At 46.7% G+C, this 21,276-nt stretch overlaps 1 protein-coding gene across 3 annotated transcripts; it reads left to right on the top strand.

Annotated features, from left to right (window-relative positions):
* Positions 1-1,192: 1,192 nt before the first annotated feature.
* On the top strand, positions 1,193-16,320 carry MMADHC (metabolism of cobalamin associated D). 3 transcript variants are annotated; one of them, XM_072122190.1, is made up of 8 exons: positions 1,193-1,318; positions 3,093-3,134; positions 5,326-5,470; positions 5,822-6,039; positions 7,872-7,980; positions 10,700-10,830; positions 14,426-14,512; positions 15,879-16,319. In XM_072122190.1, exons 2-8 carry the CDS (start codon positions 3,126-3,128, stop codon positions 16,071-16,073), a joined length of 894 nt encoding a protein of 297 aa, XP_071978291.1. In that variant the 5' UTR covers positions 1,193-1,318; positions 3,093-3,125; the 3' UTR covers positions 16,074-16,319. The 3 variants fall into 3 exon arrangements, with proteins under 3 accessions (XP_071978291.1, XP_071978290.1, XP_071978292.1); XM_072122189.1 differs by lacking the exon at positions 1,193-1,318 and adding an exon at positions 1,326-1,399 and having other exon boundaries at positions 15,879-16,320; XM_072122191.1 differs by lacking the exon at positions 1,193-1,318 and adding an exon at positions 1,338-1,386 and having other exon boundaries at positions 15,879-16,320.
* The last annotated feature ends 4,956 nt before the right edge of the window (positions 16,321-21,276 follow it).

A 21,276-nucleotide genomic window follows, 5' to 3' on the forward strand; every position in this document is an offset into this window, starting at 1 on the left:
TCCTCCTCACACAGCCCGCACCCCCATGTCCTCCTCCTCACACAGCCCGCACCCCCATGTCCTCCTCCTCCTCACACAGCCCGCACCCCCATGTCCTCCTCCTCACACAGCCCGCACCCCCATGTCCTCCTCCTCCTCACACAGCCCGCACCCCCATGTCCTCCTCCTCACACAGCTCGCACCCCCATGTCCTCCTCCTCCTCACACAGCCCGCACCCCCATGTCCTCCTCCTCACACAGCCCGCACCCCATGTCCTCCTCCTCACACAGCCCGCACCCCATGTCCTCCTCCTCCTCACACAGCCCCCACCCCCATGTCCTCCTCCTCACACAGCCCGCACCCCCATGTCCTCCTCCTCACACAGCCCGCACCCCCATGTCCTCCTTCTCCTCACACAGCCCGCACCCCCATGTCCTCCTTCTCCTCACACAGCCCGCACCCCCATGTCCTCCTCCTCACACAGCCCGCACCCCCATGTCCTCCTCCTCACACAGCCCGCACCCCCATGTCCTCCTCCTCACACAGCCCGCACCCCCATGTCCTCCTCCTCACACAGCCCGCACCCCCATGTCCTCCTCCTCACACAGCCCGCACCCCCATGTCCTCCTCCTCACACAGCCCGCACCCCCATGTCCTCCTTCTCCTCACACAGCCCGCACCCCCATGTCCTCCTTCTCCTCACACAGCCCGCACCCCCATGTCCTCCTCCTCACACAGCCCGCACCCCCATGTCCTCCTCCTCACACAGCCCGCACCCCCATGTCCTCTTCCTCCTCACACAGTCCGCACCCCCATGTCCTCCTCCTCCTCACACAGCCCGCACCCCCATGTCCTCCTCCTCACACAGCCCGCACCCCCATGTCCTCCTCCTCACACAGCCCGCACCCCCATGTCCTCCTCCTCACACAGCCCGCACCCCCATGTCCTCCTCCTCACACAGCCCGCACCCCCATGTCCTCCTCCTCACACAGCCCGCACCCCCATGTCCTCCTCCTCACACAGCCCGCACCCCCATGTCCTCCTCCTCCTCACACAGCCCGCACCCCCATGTCCTCCTCCTCCTCACACAGCCCGCACCCCCATGTCCTCCTCCTCCTCACACAGCCCGCACCCCCATGTCCTCCTCCTCCTCCTCCTCTCAGTTCTCCTATTGCGCCCCCTTGTGTTATTATTTTTCCTCCAGTTTCCTCACCCTGACGTCACACCCTCTTGATGATTCCGGTCACGTGGCTTTGACGTCACCGAAGGTCCTTCATTTGCTCGGAAATCCCGTGTACAGAGGACGCGCCTGGAGGGCCCCGTGTTGTGTGAGGACAGGTACGGGGGGGCGCAGGGGCCACACAGAGGCCGGGGCCCAGCATGGAGCCTCCTCCTGGTCACCCCCGGTATAGCGGCCGGGTACATGCTCCGCCACCGCCTGCTGTCCTGTCCCTCCCTGTGTTATTATGTTATTTCATATTGTCTATAATTAGGGGTTTAGAATTCATTAAAATAATTCTGGTTCAGAAAAACACCGAGCATTGTCCACTGAAGCGAGGTTACCGTAAAAACTTAATTTACAAAATAAATATTGGTTTTAAATTCATAAACAATGACTCCTGCCCCGCCCCCATGACTCCTGCCCCGCCCCCTGACTCACATGACATGAAGTAAGTTGTGCTCAACCAATCAGTGGCCAAGTTAGACCCAGCACTTTCCTGTAAGCAAGACAACACCTGGAGGAAAGTCAACAGGGTCATAATATATCTCTTTTAAAGGGATGATCTGATTTAAAGGGGTTGGTAGTTAACATCTCCCCCGAACACAACACAAAGGGTCAGAGCTGGTGCTTTTACATCATGGAACCCCTACGATGCCACCGTCAGCACAAACCACAACATCTAAGGAGTTATACATTCGTTATCAGTGATAATATAATGTCATTGTGTATGAGATATTTGGGGTTTTTTTTGGGCGCTTTCGGTTTTGTTCACAATTGCGTTATGTTCACATGCACCAGTTTGGTGCAGACATTTATAAATCTTAAAGGGGTTGGCCATATATAAGACTGAGCACAATACTCTAATAGTACCCCCCCCCCCATATTGCGCTCCCCCTCATCCCAGAGGAGCCGCACTCAGCAAGGTCCATCGAGCAGCGGAAGCGGTCATGATGTGACTGATGGAGAATGGCACTGTAGATCTGTATCCCAGTGTGAACAGAGCCTTAGAGCACAGGGCAGGAGGCCAATGCTGACCCTTAGATTTTGGCTGCAGACCCGCACATGGATTAGATGGCTGAATATGGGGCAACATAATAAACATCTATGATACTTCCAGGGGGAAACATGCAGCAGTGGGTTATAATACAGGCGGTCTGGGCGCAAGCCTTCTAGGGGGCCAATGGCCACCCAAACCACCCACCAAATATTATACTGAGTAGGACCTTTAGCCATGAAATCCTTGTACATCAGTTCCTGCTCTCAATACACATGTACACAACAGCCATTTCAGGACCTTAGAAGGTCCTCCAAAGGTCCTGAAACTGAAGATTAAAAGCAGCAGAAGGGACACATCCTCCATTCCCCAATAATCTGATTCTAGTACCAGATGTAGGAAGTGACTCCAGACTTATAGGGGCCATGATATTCCTACAGCCCAGGGCACATGGGGGTCTTATTCCAGCCCTGGACACATGGGAGAACTCCTGGAGAAGAGCGAATATTTCCATACATTACAATAGTCTCATCCCGCCTCTTGGGACTTCTTACAGGACAGCTCAGGGGGATGTATGATCAGTCCTAGCGGTTGGACCCCTGTGGTTAGTTGTTCTCCCCCTTAAAAGTTATTAACATTTTTATACGCAGTTTATGTATTTTTAAGTCTTCCTCCAGATCTCGGCTCCTATTAGGTGTTCATTGTTGTGACCACGGGTCCCAGTGTCCAAAAATAATAGTAAAATCCGATCAATATTTACTATGATACTGTATACAGGAGTCCAGGGGAGTGGCTGCTACCTGCATGTAATAGCTGCTGCAGCAGTGATATGTATGTACGTCCTACACTGATCAATGTCTTACGCTTAGATTTCTTTCTATTTTTCCCTGACTTAGGTAAAGAAATCTATTCAGGAATCGGCGGGTAGTATGGCTTCTGTGAGTAACTCGTCATTCACGTCATTTACCCTCATAGACCGAGCACTGATGAGGAGGCTGCGCTCTGTACAGATGAGTGTCTATGGGCTGATATACATAGTCCTGCTACAAAACTGTCTAAAGGAAATCTACCACCAGGATGAAGGATTATAAACCAAGCACGCTGACATACTGATGTGTGACCCCCTCTGAGAGGATCCGCTCTTCTCTTAGTTTCTTATACCCAGGTTTTTACAAAAAAAGGCTTTTAAAATTATGGAAATGAGCCTTAGGGCCTCCATGGCTTTTTAACACCTATAGAGACCGGAACCCCTCAGGTTCATTTGCATAATATCTAAAGCCTTTCATTCTTAAACCAATGGCATAGGAAGCTTAAAGAAGAGCAGAAGCTGCCAGAGGGGGCACACACCAGTATGTCAGTGCTTGGTTTACAATCTTTCATCCTGGAGGTAGATGTCCTTTAATGGGTCGGACAATGATGTACAGGTTATATACCTATAGGGGGCACTACCTAAAGGCTAAAGAGAGTTTATTTGCAGGCGGCTTACTTTATACGTGTATATATTTATTAGAATCTTTATATATATATATAACTTCATCATATTCCGTAGCTTTACAAATCATAGGCGACATATAGAAATAAAATATTACGTTAGAGTACAAACAGTCATATGGAACAATAGCAGTGAGGGCCTGGCAGCTATGAAGGCCGGGTTCCCCATACACTCACCCGAGCAATGAAAAGTATCCTGAAAGAGTACGACCTAGTTCAGACAGGGGATAGATATTTTTTTTTTCGGCTCGCAGAACTATTTTCTAATGGATTCTGCCCAAAAATTCACATTGATGAGAATTTAGACTCAAAACCACTTTCTGAATATCTTTAGGCTAGAACCTTAAAATCAACTAAAATTTTGGGGGCATGGGGGGGAGGAGTTTATAGAGCGAATCCATCCTGATAAACCAGGGACATTACTCATAGATCCAGGCACCAGGACTGTGGTATCTTCTTATATCTGTTATCAATGGCCTCCTTCCTTCTAATATCTACTTGTAACGATGGATTCCAGGAGTGTTTCTAGAGCCCCTCCTTGCTGTAGCTTCACATGCTATTACACTGTGCAGGACCCCCCCCCCCCCCCCCCAACTGTGTCAGATTACAGCAGGGAGGGGGAAGTGCTGAGAGAGATGTTAGAAGGAAGGATCTATGAGTAATGTCCCTGGTTTATCAGGATGGATTTTGAGGGTAGATTTCCTTTAAAATGAAAAGTGATTGGCACCATAGATGGGGACTAGAGATGACTGAGAGATAAAAAAAAGGTAAAACCATAGGGCAGTGATGGCGAACCTTTTGGAGACAGAGTGCCCAAGCTACAACCAAAACCTTCTTTTATATCGCAAAGTGCCAACATGACAATTTAAGCAGTAACTTATTGATTCCTGCTGTATCACGGGTTTTTATTGTATTGGCGTCCTGAGTTCACCAATACAGAAAGATGATGTAGAAATTTGAATTGTAGCTTTGGATTGGCTGCTTCCTGGCAGCCAAATAACCCTGAGCATGGCACATCCTGGGCTGTATTCGATCACAGTCCTAGCTGGCAAACTCTGTGTTGGGTTGAAGGCCTGGGTGCCCACAGAAAGGGCTCCGAGTGCCATCTCTGGCACCCGTGCCATAGGTTCGCCACCACTGCCATAGGGAATATAGGTGCAAAGAGATAAGAGGGGGAAGCCTAGACATGAGGACATATTATAGAAAATCAAGAGTAAAAGCGAACAGGGAACCAATGAAGCGGCAGGTCCGGCACCTCCTTACACTATATTCAGTACTATAGGAACACAGCGCTCAGGTGTCTCCTGCACTCTCATAGACTGGGGATCTGAGTACTGGAGATAGCTGAGCGCTGGTCTCGGCAATTTCTGATGTTCCCATAGAATTGAATGATTGAGAAGAGGACCTGCGTTCATGTGATTGGTGGGGGTGCCAGCGATCAGACCACCATTCCCCTATTATGTGCAGTACATTCCCACTAAAACCTAAGTGAGACCCCCGCTCTGTTCCTCACTTCATGGCTGTGGTCTTACTGCTGGGGGAACATGTCAGGACCCCTTTTATGGCGACCTTGAGTTGTCTTAATGCTCCACCGCTATCAAACTGCAAATATGAATCCACTTCTTTTGTGTTTTCCAGGCTCTTTGTAGCAGGGCCAGACTGGTCACCTACCTCCCCGGCTTCTGCTCTCTCATACGACGGGTGAGGGGAGCCCGAGCGTTCTCTGCTGCTGGATCTTCAGGCTCTGATGAACCCTACATAGCTGCTACACCACCGGACATATGTGAGGAGCCACAATCCATACATAGGAATGTAACACAATCCCGGACAACCCCTTTAAATGCAGGGGATATTAATTAAACATGAGACGACCCCTTTAAACTTGTCACCTATTCAGCATGTGTGGTTCCGCTCCATTCATCTTTATCGGACTGCCCGATAAACGTGTCCTGTGCTTCTAATCTGCAGTCCCATACAGGGGAATCAGATGGTCGAGGGCTTGTTTGTCCGCTATTGTATTAAATATGGGGGATGGGGGACTATATCAGTCAAGATTGTTTGGGAACCCCCCACCAATATAAACTCATCACCAATCCTGTGGATGGTGGTAAAGTGTCTTCTCCTCTCTCCCCAGTACCTCGGACAGTTTGGCCTGATGAAGTAATGGGACCTTTCGGTCCCCAGGACCAGCGCTTTCAACTCCCTGGAAATGTCGGCTTCGATGCTCATGTGAATGGATTGAACAACGAGAGGAGAGTTGAAGTACAAAAAAATTTACCAGATCTCTTGTCTGAGCCCGCCGCCAGCGAGAGGCACGAGTTTGTCATGGCGCAGTTTGTCAATGAATTTCAGGTAAAATACAACATAATGTCGATCTAATTACATCTTAATGCGGTTTTCCCACAAACAAAAATTAGGCCCTATCTACGACACAGATTCTGATCCCTTTAAATAGCACTGATAGGGCTATGATGGGGCAGGCAGAATTTCTGTCTAAGGGTGCGGCCACATGTGACATGTTTGTATTGCTTCTGAAAATACCGGGGGTGGGGACTGGGCTTGGCCCAAACACATGTGCGTTTCCATTGTATGCGATCGGTAACCAGCACCATTGTTTAAAAGGAAGACGACGGGTGCTGGTTACTGATCGCACACAATGGAAACGCACATGTGTTTGGGCCGAGCCACGTCAACAGGTGTTTGCATTGGCTTCGCAAACCTAATACAAATGCCACGTGTGGCGCATAGATTGAGAAGCTGTTGCTTTTATACCTACATGTCACTCTGTGCAGGTTTTAGTTGCATCACATGGATGTAGTTGTTCAGTAAATAGGACAGGAAGCAGTCAGCACATCATTCCCATGGAAGCTAAGCTGCAGTGACTCTCTTCAGCCACTACAGAGAGAATGGTGCTGTCTGCTTCTTGTCTCATTCTCGGTTTAAGATAAGATAAGGTAATCCTTTATTAGTCCCACAGTGGGGAAATTCACAGCGTTACAGCAGCAGAGAGGGTACAGAGAGTGAAGTACAAACTATGACAACAATAATATTAGGGATAAATGAACAAAAAGAAAAGGGGGATAAAAAGACAAAAAAAGAGACAAGCAATGATGGGCAGTTTGATGTTTAGTCTGTGGATGGGACTTGCAGGGACTGGTTAGGGGGGGGCGCAGGTTACTTCTGTTTGGGCCTGATGGCAGCGGCGAGGAATGACTTCCGATAACGCTCCCTCTCACACTTGGGGTGAAGCAGTCGGTCACTGAATGTGCTCCCCAATGCCACCACAGTCTCATGCAAAGGATGGGAGCTATTCTCCAGAATAGACTTCAACTTACACTGTGTCCTCCTCTCAGCTACCACCTGCACAGTGTCCTCCTCTCAGCTACCACCTGCACAGTGTCCTCCTCTCAGCTACCACCTGCACAGTGTCCTCCTCTCAGCTACCACCTGCACAGTGTCCTCCTCTCAGCTACCACCTGCACAGTGTCCTCCTCTCAGCTACCACCTGCACAGTGTCCTCCTCTCAGCTACCACCTGCACAGTGTCCTCCTCTCAGCTACCACCTGCACAGTGTCAAGAGGACCCCCCAGGACAGAACTGGCTTTACTAATCAGTTTGTCCAGTCTGCTCCTCTCCCTCGCTGAGATGCTGCTTATCCAACAGACTATGCCAAAGAAGATGGCTGGTGCCACTACAGAGTTGAAGAAGGTCTTAAGAAGAGCCCCCCGCACACCGAATGTCCTCAGCCTCCTCAGCAGGTGTAGCCGGCTCTGACCCCTCCTGTGAAGTGCGTTTATGATCTCTGCCCACTCCAGTTTATTGTTGAGGAGGACACCCAAGTACTTATAGGACTTCACTGCCTCAATGTCCGTCCCATGGATAACCACCGGTTGAGAAGGAGGCCTGTGCTTACAAAAGTCTATCACCATCTCCTTGGTCTTCCCAGCATTAATCCTAAGGTGGTTTCGCTGGCACCAGTCCACAAATATCATCTACTGTGAATATTTGAGCTATAGAGGTTCTGGATGCTGGATCCCCAATAATCTGATATTCAGGACCTAAGTACAGGTCATCAATATTTCACCCTAGTTAACCCCTGTCAGTCCTTGCTTCTTTAATTTTGATCAGTATTTTCCATGTCACAATTCCAGAACTTATACGTCAGAAAATGCTTCTTCTTTCAGGGAAATGAAGCGTCTGCGCAGCAGCAGGAGGTGAACGGCATCGGGACCTACTTCGAAAATGCCAAAGTAGAGTGCGCCCTGCAGTCCTGTCCAGAACTGCTGAGAAAAGGTATAAAAATACAGAAAAATTATATCATACAGTTTAAGAACAAGTGGGTGGTCTTAGTAGCCGCTCCATAATATGTAGCATTTGCTTATAAAGAGGGGTCCAGATCTGGGGCTGTAGAATTTGCATCACATGCAGCCTTGGATACACCCGTAAGCTGCTTTACAACTGGGGAGAAGTATTTATGTGCCCTAGGACAGACCCCTCTTATATGGGAGAGTAATGGATGGTAACAGGTAAGTAACCGCAAATTTTACACATTTGTTCAAACCATCTACTTTGTTCCCAAGTATTTATATTATCCCAGCTCAAAGGATATGGTGACAACTAACTGTTCGATGAGGGTCTGACTACTGAGACCACCACCATTCACAAGAAGGGGACCCCCAGCTCTCCATCCATATTCAGTGATGAGTGTCACTCCGTTCAATTGTATGGGCATGACGGAAATAGCTGAGCACAGCGCTCGGGTATCAATAACCAGGTACATGCTTGTCCTGTCACTCCATCCACTGAACTTTAAGAGATCTGTCCACGTAGTGTGTTCCAGTGATGTGGGGTTGGGGAAGGCTAAGATTTGTAGCAATTTGAGTAAATTGTAATAGTTGTAATGTGCGGCCCCTCTCCTATTTCTTGGCCAGAAGATAATAAATCGTTACAGTTCAGCCAAAATTTCTGATAACAGATAAAAGTTTACTCGCGTAGATAAGGATTACGTTCCTAGGGTTGGCCGCTGCTCAGTGTTTATTGCACTTAATCAGAATTGTGGCACTTTCTGCTGCTCGCTAAGAGCTTCTCTGTATATCGCTATTCACTACATCCAGAGGCGTTACAGACACCTACATACATGTACCTACCTATATGTCACTGTATGTTCAGTATATACCAGCCTGACCAATGATGGAAGGGGATCCTATCCCATAGCACTATGGTCACGTGTGGTGCATCACAATGCAATGTGAGTAGATTCCTTCCCCGCAACCATTAGGGGGCTCCCAATCGCATACATACATCTACTTACCTCTGTGCGCCTCCTATTCAGTGCAAAGGTCTCTTTCTGTCCGGCTTTGCACGAATCTGACAAATATGAATGTGTTTTGCTCTCCATTGCATGCCACATGCGGGGAGGTATTTACTCTCCAAGAAGTGTTGCTTCCAGGTAAGAATATTTTTGTACATGCAATGGAGGAAGCTCCATAACACAGGATAATACCTGCCGCAGCCGGTGCAGTCGCATCGTTGTGCACAGTCATGCAGCAGCAGCAGTGATTATTACAGGTTCCACTTAGATGAAAAAACATAATCATACAAAATATTCTGCAGTTTTATTCTCCTGGCATCAGTTACTCTGCTTTGATGGAGCGGTAGATGATGGAGGGGCACTTGTGCATGTATGGCACAGCGGTACTTGTGCGTATATGACGGAGCGGTACTTGTGCGTGTATGAGGGAACGTCACGTGACAGACGGGCACTTTTGCGGGTATGGCTGCACGGCACCTGTGCGTGTTTATGACGGACAGCAAATGATGGAGGGGCACTTGTGTGTGTATGACGGAGCGGCACATGATGGAGGGGCACTTGTGCGTGTATGACGGAGCGGCACATGATGGAGGGGCACTTGTGCGTGTATGACGGAGCGGCACATGATGGAGGGGCACTTGTGCGTGTATGACGGAGCGGCACATGATGGAGGGGCACTTGTGCGTGTATGACGGAGCGGCACATGATGGAGGGGCACTTGTGCATGTATGACGGAGCGGCACCTGCTGCACACCTCATACACAGCGATATAGAGCTTTCACTTGACCTGTTTATGCCGCCTACTTGTTACTGAGTCTTTTGGCATTGCATGAATGTGACACAAATAAAATATCTGTGTGCACCATCGCGTGCCCCGTGTAGGGAGGTATTCACCCTGACAAGTATTGCTTCCAGGTAAGAATATTTGGGCTCCATAATACAGCGCACATACCTACAGAACCTGTCATATCCAGGGCAGGCCCAGCATTCTGCAATGTCATGCAGCTATAGCAATTATTGCTGGCTTACATTATCTAAAAAACATATTTTTGGATAATAGTCAGCAGTTTTATGCTCCAGACACTGGGTGCCAAGTGCCTCTGTGTTGATGAAGCGGTAATGGTGCTTGTTTGATGGAGCAGTACTTGTGTGTGTACAATGGAGCGATACTGGTGCATGTATGATTTAGTGGTTCTTGTGTGTATGACGGATGGGGAGGCACTTGTATGATGGAGCGGTACTTGTGCATGTATAAAGAAGTGGTACTTGTATAATGGTTGGGTACTTGTATGATGGAGCGGTACTTGTATGATGGAGCGGTACTTGTATGATGGGGAGGTACTTGTATGATGGAGCGGTACTTGTATGATGGAGCGGTACTTGTATGATGGAGCGGTACTTGTGCATGTATAAAGAAGAGCGGTACTTGTATGATGGAGCGGTACTTGTGCATGTATAAAGAAGAGCGGTACTTGTATGATGGAGCGGTACTTGTGCATGTATAAAGAAGTAGTACTTGTACGATGGAGCGGTACTTGTATGATGGAGCGGTACTTGTGCGTGTGTTCTGCTGCACCATGTGAGCCGTTAGGACTGAGAGGTGTGATGTACTGGACTTCTATGACACCTGCATATTGTACATGTATTATATCTCTGAGTCCTAGATAATGGGACTGTTTCAGCTTCTTTTATGTGTTACAGATTTTGCCTCCATGTTCCCTGAGGTGGCCAGCAGCAGCCTGATGGTCCTGACCGTGACGCAGAGGACCGTGCATGACATGACCACGTGGAGCGCAGAGGTGGAGAATGAGAGAGAGGCCATGATGGAAAAGGTAAGTGCTGCCCCGATTAGTCCCCAGCCCCATTACACGTGCGTCATACCCACAGCGCATGTGGCGTGTACCACTCCAGCTTCACCTGCAGCAGAGTGCCGGCAAACATGAAGATCCGAAGGGAAGGGAAGTATAAATGTTACCTTCATAAAGAATGATTTGGGGCACGAAACCACTGATCCATAGAAACCTGTGGTCGTCTTAGAGCCCCGAACCCCCCTGACAAGTTCTCTTTAAAGGAAATCTTCCACTAAAACCCATCCTGATAATCCAGGGGCACTTACTCCTAGATCCAGGCACCGTCACTGGGGGAATCGTCATTTGATATCAATGACCTGGTGTTACCAGGGCCCCTCTGTGCTGTAGCTACACAGGCTGTTACACTGTCTACCTCTTTGCTCCATCTGTCTGCTGTAATTTCACACAGTGGGAGGGGGAAGTGCTCGTGCACAGTGTAAGTAGGAAGCTGCAGCACGGAGGGGTTCTGGTAACACTCCTGCATAACCCTGATGGCTCATTAGCATCATTTTAACAGTTGATTATGGTAGGAGGCCATGGATAACAAATATAAGAAGATTACCACAGTCCCGGTGCCTGGATCTCTATAAGTGTTGAATGTGTAAAATGCTACAGAATTTGATGGTGCTATATATATAAAGGTTATTATTATTCAGTGTCCCCGGTTTATCTTGATGGATTTCGATGGTAGATTTTCCTTAAAGGAACTAAAAATACCAATAACATAGTGAGAGACCAGCAATTGGCACACACCCCGTACAGTCCTGGAATATAAATCCACATATCACAGTCCTGCTGCTACTAACAGCATACACACCTCTCCAAGGACAATACCTAACAGTGGCTGCAGAGATCACAGAGCACAGCAGTGTGAGGGCACACACCTAGTACAATCCTGGAATATAGATCCATATATCACAGTCCTGCTGCTACTAACCACATACACATAGGTATGATTACACATTTCTTAGGACAATACCTAGAACTGTACGTAATTTTGCACGGTCTTTGAAACACATAATACGGCCTTGCAGCCTCGAGGTGCGCTAGAGACGTGTTACTTTTAGATGACCCCCTTATACATCAGCATAAGGATAAAATCCCGGGATCGAGTCCCTTCTGTCTCTCTGGCGACTCGTCTCGTTCCGGTCTGTTGCTTTCTGCTGTTGTAACGAGGTCTAATTATGCATTAATTGTCATATTTCTCAGCTCATCGCCTCCCTGTCAGCTCCAATCTAGCAGGGGAGATGGTGTCTGCTTGTAACCTCTGCCGGGGTTTCCCAGAGCTTCTGTTACAGTGTGCCAGCGCAGGTTTTACTAAATAATGAGGTCACGTTACAACGACACCGGCAGCACATGAGATCCAGAGCGGTGACTGCAGAATAACACGTAAGGGCAGTCACTTCTATTAACCCACAAAATACCATCTGCTGTTAACCCTTTCCGTAAAATTTGACGATGCAAACCACCAGGCCTTTCTGTAGAAGTAGGGGGTTATTTTAAAGTGGTTGTCCCTTCTCTGGTGCTCATGACAGGTTTAATTTGTTATGTCAACATTAGGCCTCGTGCACACAAACATACCAAATCTTTAGATGCATCCCAGATTTAGCCATCCAAAAAAGGAAAATATGTGTTTATACAAGCCACAAGCACAGCAAACCCAGCTCTTCTATATCCATATACTTTGATCTGCTTCATTCATTCATTCCCACACAGCTCTCTACTACATCCACTCACTCAGGTCTGCTACATAAATTCACATGAATACAATCATTACTGCTATATATACACAAACACTCTCAGCACTGCTATATATACACAAAAACACACTCATCACTGCTATATGTACACACAGCAACACACTCATCACTGCTATATATACACACAAACACACTCACACTGCTATATGTACACACAGCAACACACTCAGCACTGCTATATATACACACAAACACACTCATCACTGCTATATGTACACACAGCAACACACTCAGCACTGCTATATATACACAAACACACTCTTCACTGCTATATATACACTCAGCACTGCTATATGTGTACACAGCAACACACTCAACACTGCTATATATACACACAAACACACTTAGCACTGCTATATATACACACAAACACACTCATCACTGCTATATGTACACACAGCAACACACTCAGCACTGCTATATATACACAAACACACTCTTCACTGCTATATATACACTCAGCACTGCTATATGTGTACACAGCAACACACTCAACACTGCTATATATACACACAAACACACTTAGCACTGCTATATATACACACAAACACAATCAGCACTACTATTTATACACACAAACACATTCAGCACTATATATACACACAAACACAATCAGCACTGCTATACATACACACAAACACACATTTAGCACTGCTAGATATATACACAAACACACTCATCACTGCTATATATATACACAAACACACTCATCACTGCTATATATACACACAAACACACTCATCACTGCTATATATACACACAAACACACTCATCACTGCTATATATACACACAAACACACTCATCACTGCTATATATACACACAAACACACTCAGCACTGCTATATATACACACAAACACACTCAGCACTGCTATATATACACACAAACACACTCAGCACTGCTATATATACACACACACTCAGCATTGCTATATATACACTCACACTCAGCACTGCTATATATACACACACACTCAGCACTGCTATATATACACACAGACACACTTAGCACTGCTATACAAACGCACAAACACACTCAGCTTTGCTATATATACACACAAACACACCCAGCACTGCTATATATACACATAAACACACTTATCGCTGCTATACAAACGCACACACTCATCACTACTATACAAACGCACAAACACACTCCACACTGCTATATACATGTTCACTTAGCACTGCTTTATATAAACACAGTCAGCACTGCTATATACACATGCACAAACACACTCAGCACTGCTACACACAATCAGGACTGGTAAAAACACACACACACTCATCACTGCTATTATTCATTCCATTCAGTGTCATATTGGTTGGGGGTCCAGCATTTGGTCCCCTGATCCTGGCTGCCCCCAGAGGACACCTCTGCCCTCTATGTAACGGGATCTGACCTGCAGTTACCTGGACAGTAATGAGACTTCACCTCCGGCTCTGTTCTCCATGTTACATCCAGCACCAGCCAGGATCAGCAGGCTCACCCCCATCTGGTACCTATAACGTGTGGGGTGAGGTTCTGATGACCCGTATAGGGGGGTCTGTTACAGAGTTTCTCTCTCATTCCAAGTGAAACCACAAGTCTGGGAAGGTTTCCAGGATCGGTGGTCATGGTGTCCGTGGATTTATTCCTCATTATCCGCTCTTCCGGGTGATATTTATTTGCGCTTTCTTTGTGCCATTTCGTATGTCGCCAGGGCAGTAATGAGGCTTCGCGGCGCGGACACTGAATGATTAGACGGGGATTTTGCTTTGATGCTCCTCAGGTTCATGATGGTTCATTGATTTGTTTTTCTTTCCCCCTTTTCTAGTTTATTAATGGAGCCAAGGAAATTTGCTACGCCCTGAGATCAGAGGGATACTGGGCAGACTTCATTGACCCATCATCAGGACTGGCAGTAAGTGACCCCCTCATCTACCTCATACAACCTGTGAGCCCTCCTGAAGGTCCTATAGAAATGAATGGAGCAGAAGGCAGTTCTCCAGTGACAGATGGTGGGGGGAACCCAGCAGTAGGACCCCCCACAATCACACATTTACCCCTTATCCTGTAGACCTTCTCTTCTAACCCAGTCCTGACGATTTCTCCACCTCTACTTCATTCACATCAATGGGATTTCTGAGAAGTCTTACTAGACCATAGATGTGGATGGAGCATCGGAACTTTGGGTTCCCCATTCTCTCAATTTTCCCATATCTTGAATAAGTGTCTTTCACGGTCAACAACTAAAGGGAACCTGCTAGTTAAACTAACCCACAGTTAGTAAAAAAATCTTTGAAAACTACTATTATACAGCAGTACAACTATCCCTATATTGTTCCTCCCCATGCCTGTAAACTACCACAGTCCGTTTGTAAAGGTGTTTCGCCACCTAAACATATTCGCATTCTTCTAGCTCAGCCGCACCTTCAGTTCCCTGGAGGAGGGGTCTGCTTTCTCTTCAGCCCCGTTGACTCTGCTCTGCTACATCATTCCCCTCTCCCTCACAAATCAGAAAGACACTGCATGTGTGTGACTCGCTGAAGAAAAATAAGCTGCGTATTTCCCCCCACCCTCAGGAATTCTCTTCAGAGAGTCACACAGCCAGTGTCTCTCTCATTCCTAAGAGAGGGGGGGCAAAGAGCGGATGGCACAGATAGGGCATGAATGTGCTGGATTCCGAGTAAAGACGATGATTGGACTCACATGGGGGCATTTGCATTGATGTTGAGTCAACTTTTGGGTCTTTTCAGGCATGGGGAGGAACAATATAGGGATAGTTGTGCTGCTGTATAATAGCAGTTTTGTTTAGTTAGTGTGGGTTTATTTATTTTAAGGGTTTGCTTTAAAGGGGTTGTCCCAACTTTAAAATGTTATCCCTCATCTCCACTTGAGAGGGGATGATAAGCTTATTGGTGAGGGGCCCCCCATCTGTAACAAGGAAGGGGCGCCCAGGAAACCAGAGTAAGGGGGTCCCATTTTCACTAATGGGTGGATGGCACGTGAGCATACGGCTCCATTCAGTTCTATGGTAGAGGCAGAGATTGCTGAGCACAGCACTTGGGTATCTGCTGTCTATTTCGGCCACTCCTGTACAATCAATCTGCCACTCCATAAATTGGGGAGATCAGGATCCCCTAATAGATGGGGGCCCCATCAGTCAGACCTTCACCCATCAGCCTCCTGTGGATAGGGGACAACGTGAATAGTTGGTACAACCCTTTAAATGCCAGAAAATCTTCCATTTTCCTCCTAATTTCTTTTCCCTGTCTTTTCCTCCTCAGTATTTCGGACCCTACACAAATAACAGCCTCTACGAAACCGATGAACGGTACCGACACCTGGGCTTCCGCATCGAGGACTTGGGCTGCTGTAAAGTGATCCGGCACAACGTGTGGGGGACGCACGTGGTGGTGGGGAGCATATTCACCGACGCTCCGGCAGACAGCGCCATCATGAGGAAGTTAGGGGAACTATAATGCAGAGTCCCTAGACGTCGCCTCTTCACCCAATACTTGATACTTCCTGGAAGGGGAGACAAACATTAAGGATATTTAAGTAACATAAACCTTTCACTTTATTTATGAGAAGCAGGACCACCAATGGTACCACGATGATCCGGGGAAATTTTGTGCGGGGTTCAGCGGTTTCCTTGTAAAATACGTTGATCTGTGTGAATGGAGTCGAGGTTTCAAAAAAAATTCCGATCTTTAATAAAAAGAAAAAAAAAAGTTTTACACTTATGTAGGATTTATGTCACCTGTTAAAGGGACGGTCAGAAAATCGAGAAAATCGCCCTGTAATGTGTCACTATCCGATTCTCTGAATGTCCAATGGGGAGGGAGGGGGTGGTTAAAAGATAAGAAAAACGAACTCACTTCTCCGTACATCCCCCATGATTCTAGTGGGTTGGCTCCACCCTGTCATGTGACCTCTGAGCCAATACCTAGCGGTTTATTCATACGAGATTGTCACTGGTTCAACTAATCCTTTCCTGTCCAATGGGACTCAAAGAACTGTAAGAGTCATCACCGGAGTCATGGGGGGGGGGGGGTCTAATAATTTTTTTTCCTCTGGCAAAACCTGCCCCCATTTTGTTTTTGTTTTATATATAAGAATCAGAAAATAGATTAAAACTTCCTGTTCTGTGGAGATCACTTCTCATTAGAACGACAGGTAGGAATAAAATAACTGCTAACACCTCAATATAGGTAACAGAATCCACCTTGGATGATTGATTGATGGTGGTCACCAATCGCCCCATACACCCACATTTGGCACTACGACCTTTGAATAGGTCACTGAGCATGCCCACAACATCCTTCCATAGAAATCAATGAGTCATCTCCTGACTTAAAGGAAATCTACCATCTAAATCAAGCATGAAGAAACCAGGGACACCTACTCGTAGATCCAGGCACCGTGACTGTGATAATCTTTTTATATTTGTTATCCGTGGCCTCCTTCCTTCTAAAATCAACTTTTAAAATTATGCTAATATGCAAGAATGGTTCTGGTGGGTGTTACCCTCTTCATGTTGCAGCTTCAGAGGCTCTTACAGTGTGCCGCTCCCACTGTGTAAGATTACAGCAGGCAGAGGGAGGCGTTGAGACAGTGTAACAGCCTGTGAAGCTGCAACACAGAGGGGCTCTGGTAACGCCCCCATTGTCTTCGTGGCTTAATAGCATAATTTTAAAAGTTGATTTTAGAAGGAAGAAGTCCATGGGTAAGAAATATAAGAAGATTACCTCAGTCCGGATGCCAGTATCTTTGCTTCCAATTGCAAATCCACACGTTGGATTATTTCCCAGATTACACGTAGTTCGTTATCGTTATTTCTCCTGGTGGCCTGGGGGAGCAGCGACCAATAATATCCATTCATACACCACAGCCGGCGTCACTCAGGGGCCCGAGAGCAGCAAAGGAGCCATTATCTGCAATCTGCCGGCATAGTCTGGAATAGAAAGGAACCTTCTAAGACGAGGTCAGAGGTCGTCCTCGGGAGAGAGGGCCTCCTTTCTTGTCTGCCATCTTGATTTCCAGATCCTTTTATTTTTTTTTCCCCTTCATAATTGAGGTGTCATTCAACACAAGACGTCCCGGCAGTAATGGCCTAAATCTTACGCTTTGTAGTTTTCGGATGAAGTGACCCGCGACAGGTGAGGTCTCGCAGAAGATCTGACGGCGGCTGCGCCAGGTTTTATTCATTCCTCGGCCGGATCCGGTGATTTCACTTTATATCGGACTGATTGTTGTTTTTGCTGTTTACCTTTGAAGTCTTTACTCCTCAGATTATAAATGAGTTACTTATGAGGGGATTTCCAGGAATTTGGGAGAACCCCCCCCAGAGGGGTAGATACCCTGTCCCGGCTCTAACGTCACAATGGTCTCCTAGTTCAGCACTGCGGGCCCCAGTCAGAAGCAGAGGGGGCCCCAGGATCGGGCTCTGCCAGTTAGAGGCCCCAGGAGCCACTTGATTGGCAGAAGTGGGTCACATGACTTCCTGCAGGATGCTGAAACCAGGAGCCAGGTAAGTACACATTTTATTCTTTGTTACCCTTTGTTGCCCCCTTCCTAGGTAAGGAAACCTGTAAAGGAAATCTACCCTCAATATCCATCCTGATGAACCAGGGACATTACTCATAGACCCAGGCACCGGGACTCTGGTATCTTCTTATCTGTTATCCATGGTCTCCTTCCTTCTAAAATCAACTTTTAAAATTATACCGAAGAGCCAGAAGGGCTTTGGGGAGCTGCCGCTTCACATTCTGTTACACTGTCTCCCCCTTCTCCCTCAGCACTTCCTTCTGACTAATAGCATTCAGTCCAATTGTGGAGCACCGTAGCGGATCAAGGTCAAATATGGGTGCACGCCTCCAGCAAGCCCGATCCACAAGATTGCACAATCATTATCCAAAAAACATACAGTGATTCCTTCTCACTAATGTAATTTTGCAGAGTGGGGAAGGGGTAAGTGCTCTTGCACAGTGTAACAGCCTTTTAAGCAACAGCATGGAGGGGCACCTCCCAGGGCCCTTATGGCTCATTAGCATAATTTTGAAAGTTGATTTTAGAAGGAAGGAGGCCATGGACAACAAATGTAAGAAGATTACCACAGTCCCGGTGCCTGGATCTATGAGTACAGGCAATTCCCAGGTTACGTACTAGATAGGGTGCGGAGGTTCGTTCTTAAGTTGAATTTGTATGCAAGTCGAAACTGTAAATTTAATAATTTTAGTTCTAGAATTTTTTTTTTGCCCCAGTGACAATTGGAGTTCAAACATTTTTTGCTGTAATGGGACCAAGGATTATGAATAAAGCTTCATTACAGACACATTACAGCTGATCACTGCAGCCTGGGACTATAGTAACATCCAGAGACTTCACCAGAGGTCACAGGGGGCAGAGGGGTCGGTCTGTAACTAGGGGTCGTCTGTAAGTCGGGTGTCCTTAAGTAGGAGACTACCTGTAATGTCCCTGGTTTATCATGATGGATTTTGATGGTAGATTTCATGTTACTAATTTACATTCTAGAATTTCGAAAATATGATTTCAATTAAAGGGGTTTACCAGGAATCCTCTTTTTGCGCCATATCCCAATTTTTTGTTTAGCTGGATCAATTTGTGTTAAAATTCTGCTAAAAAATCATTTAAAAAATGTTGGATTTAGATTCCTACATGTCCTGTAACAAAAAAAAGGAGTCATAAGTTACAAGTCCGGCGATTACTTTGCTTTTCGCTTTGTCTTATTTAACTCCTACCTGGCCGCGCCGTTCTGCAGATTACGGATGAGGACGGATTCTTACTGATGAGTTATTTTGGACATTTTCCGAGGCTTTTATTGGATTCAAAGTTTCCAACAAAACTGCAATTATCAGCGGCTGAAGCTCGGAGGAAACCTAAGCCACTGTAACCAGCCTGATCCCTTTCAGAACGGTTACCCCTGACAACTGGGGCAGGAACAGTCCGGCCTGTGTTCCGGGAGTTCTCCTTATTGTCGGATTAGACGGACACGTCGCTGTAATCAGATTTTCCGCTCTTGATATTGATCTTTGTTTCTTTACGCTAAAAGTTACTTTACAATAGAAGCTGCCGCTCCCTATGTAATGGGCCTACATAGACATCTCCAGTGTCCCAAATATAATTTAGAGGGGATGTCCATCTCCATCTGGTTCATCCCTCATCATACCGTATCATGTATAAGTGTTACAAAGTTATGGCAGATCACAGAGCAATTGATTCTATTCCGTGATATAAAATGAAGATGTGCATCAGGGTGTCCCCCAGATGTGCCAAATCCACCCCTAAATACTAATTATCTCGTTCCGTAGCTGGATTTGCAACATCCCAGACTCCAAAGTCCCTTTCTTCAACTATAAGTGACAGTCCTGTCTCCTGATTGGACGCTATAAGAACTGAAGGGAGGAGTTAGAACTCACCCCCCCCTTTCAATGGAGGCTGAACAGAGTCTAAGAAGTTTGGCCCATACAACCTGCAAAGGTTCATCAACTCTCAACACCTCATAGAGAGAACTAGAAATGTACCATGACACCAGAACCTACCCCCAACCCATCTGCTTGGAGAAGCTCATCGTGGTCACAAAGAGGCCTACACAAGTTTCACCGAATCCTGGTGAGACCAGATATGGGTTCAAAGCTCAACACCTGCCGCACCCTTCCAACTACAGTCCATTGTGAGTGGCCCCTGACCAAGAAAACCTCACCAATAAGGTAACCTTGTTGTTGTAAATTCTAGGATTTTGGTTAATTTCTTAGCCCAGTAACTAGTATTCCTTATCCGTCTTGTATCAGGCCGGAAAAAAGGTGCGGCCTCCTTTTTGGAGAAGAGTCTGCAGAAGACTGGCCGTATACCACAACAAGGTTCCTCAGAAGATCTCATGATGTAGCTGTGAAATTTATTATGGAAATTAAAGGATTTTGTTAAATAAGTCCTCGACATTAGATCGTAACAGGCCCAACGACGAGCACCCTTCGGACCAGCTGGACTAATAAACGGGGAATATGGAAATGGAAATGTAGGGCAGATTTTATCCAAATTTCTTTTCAAGTCTGTCGAAGGTTGATCAAATCTACATCAAAATCCACCTGTGCTCACAGCATTTACACCTTCTTTCGACTTTGACACACAGGAAGTACCCACTCAGCCAATCACAGTGCACAGGGTGACCCGCCTCATTCGCTGATTGGCTGCACAAGAGAGAACCAGGAAGTCATATTAGTGGTGGGAGATCAATGAACTGAGTAAAGCTTCTTTTTTCCGTACCCTTTCTGAAATGTTTTCCTCCGGACAACCCCTTCGAGGGTCACAGCTGCTTCTCCTTCGTGTAGGTTCTGAATTACAGGAGGACAATTTGTCGAAAGTTATAAAGTGACGAGATTAGCCGGGCGCTGTCTGTAATTCCAGCCTCATAATCCCATCCACATTTCCTTTCTCAGGACATGAAACAGATTTGTGATCTGTACATTTCTGCCGTCCACTGGGCTGTGACTGTCTTATCCCGTGATCTGAACGACTACTGGAAACTTTCCTACTCGCATGATGTCCGTCCGGGGAAATGCAATAAGAGTATAATATAATATTTAATATCCAGCATTTAATTTCTGAACCACGTCAATTGCAAGATGGATTCACCGCTAAAACTAAAACACCTGCAATACCAGA

The sequence above is a fragment of the Engystomops pustulosus genome, chromosome 8 (assembly GCF_040894005.1).
Source record: "Engystomops pustulosus chromosome 8, aEngPut4.maternal, whole genome shotgun sequence".
Classification (NCBI taxonomy): domain Eukaryota; kingdom Metazoa; phylum Chordata; class Amphibia; order Anura; family Leptodactylidae; genus Engystomops; species Engystomops pustulosus.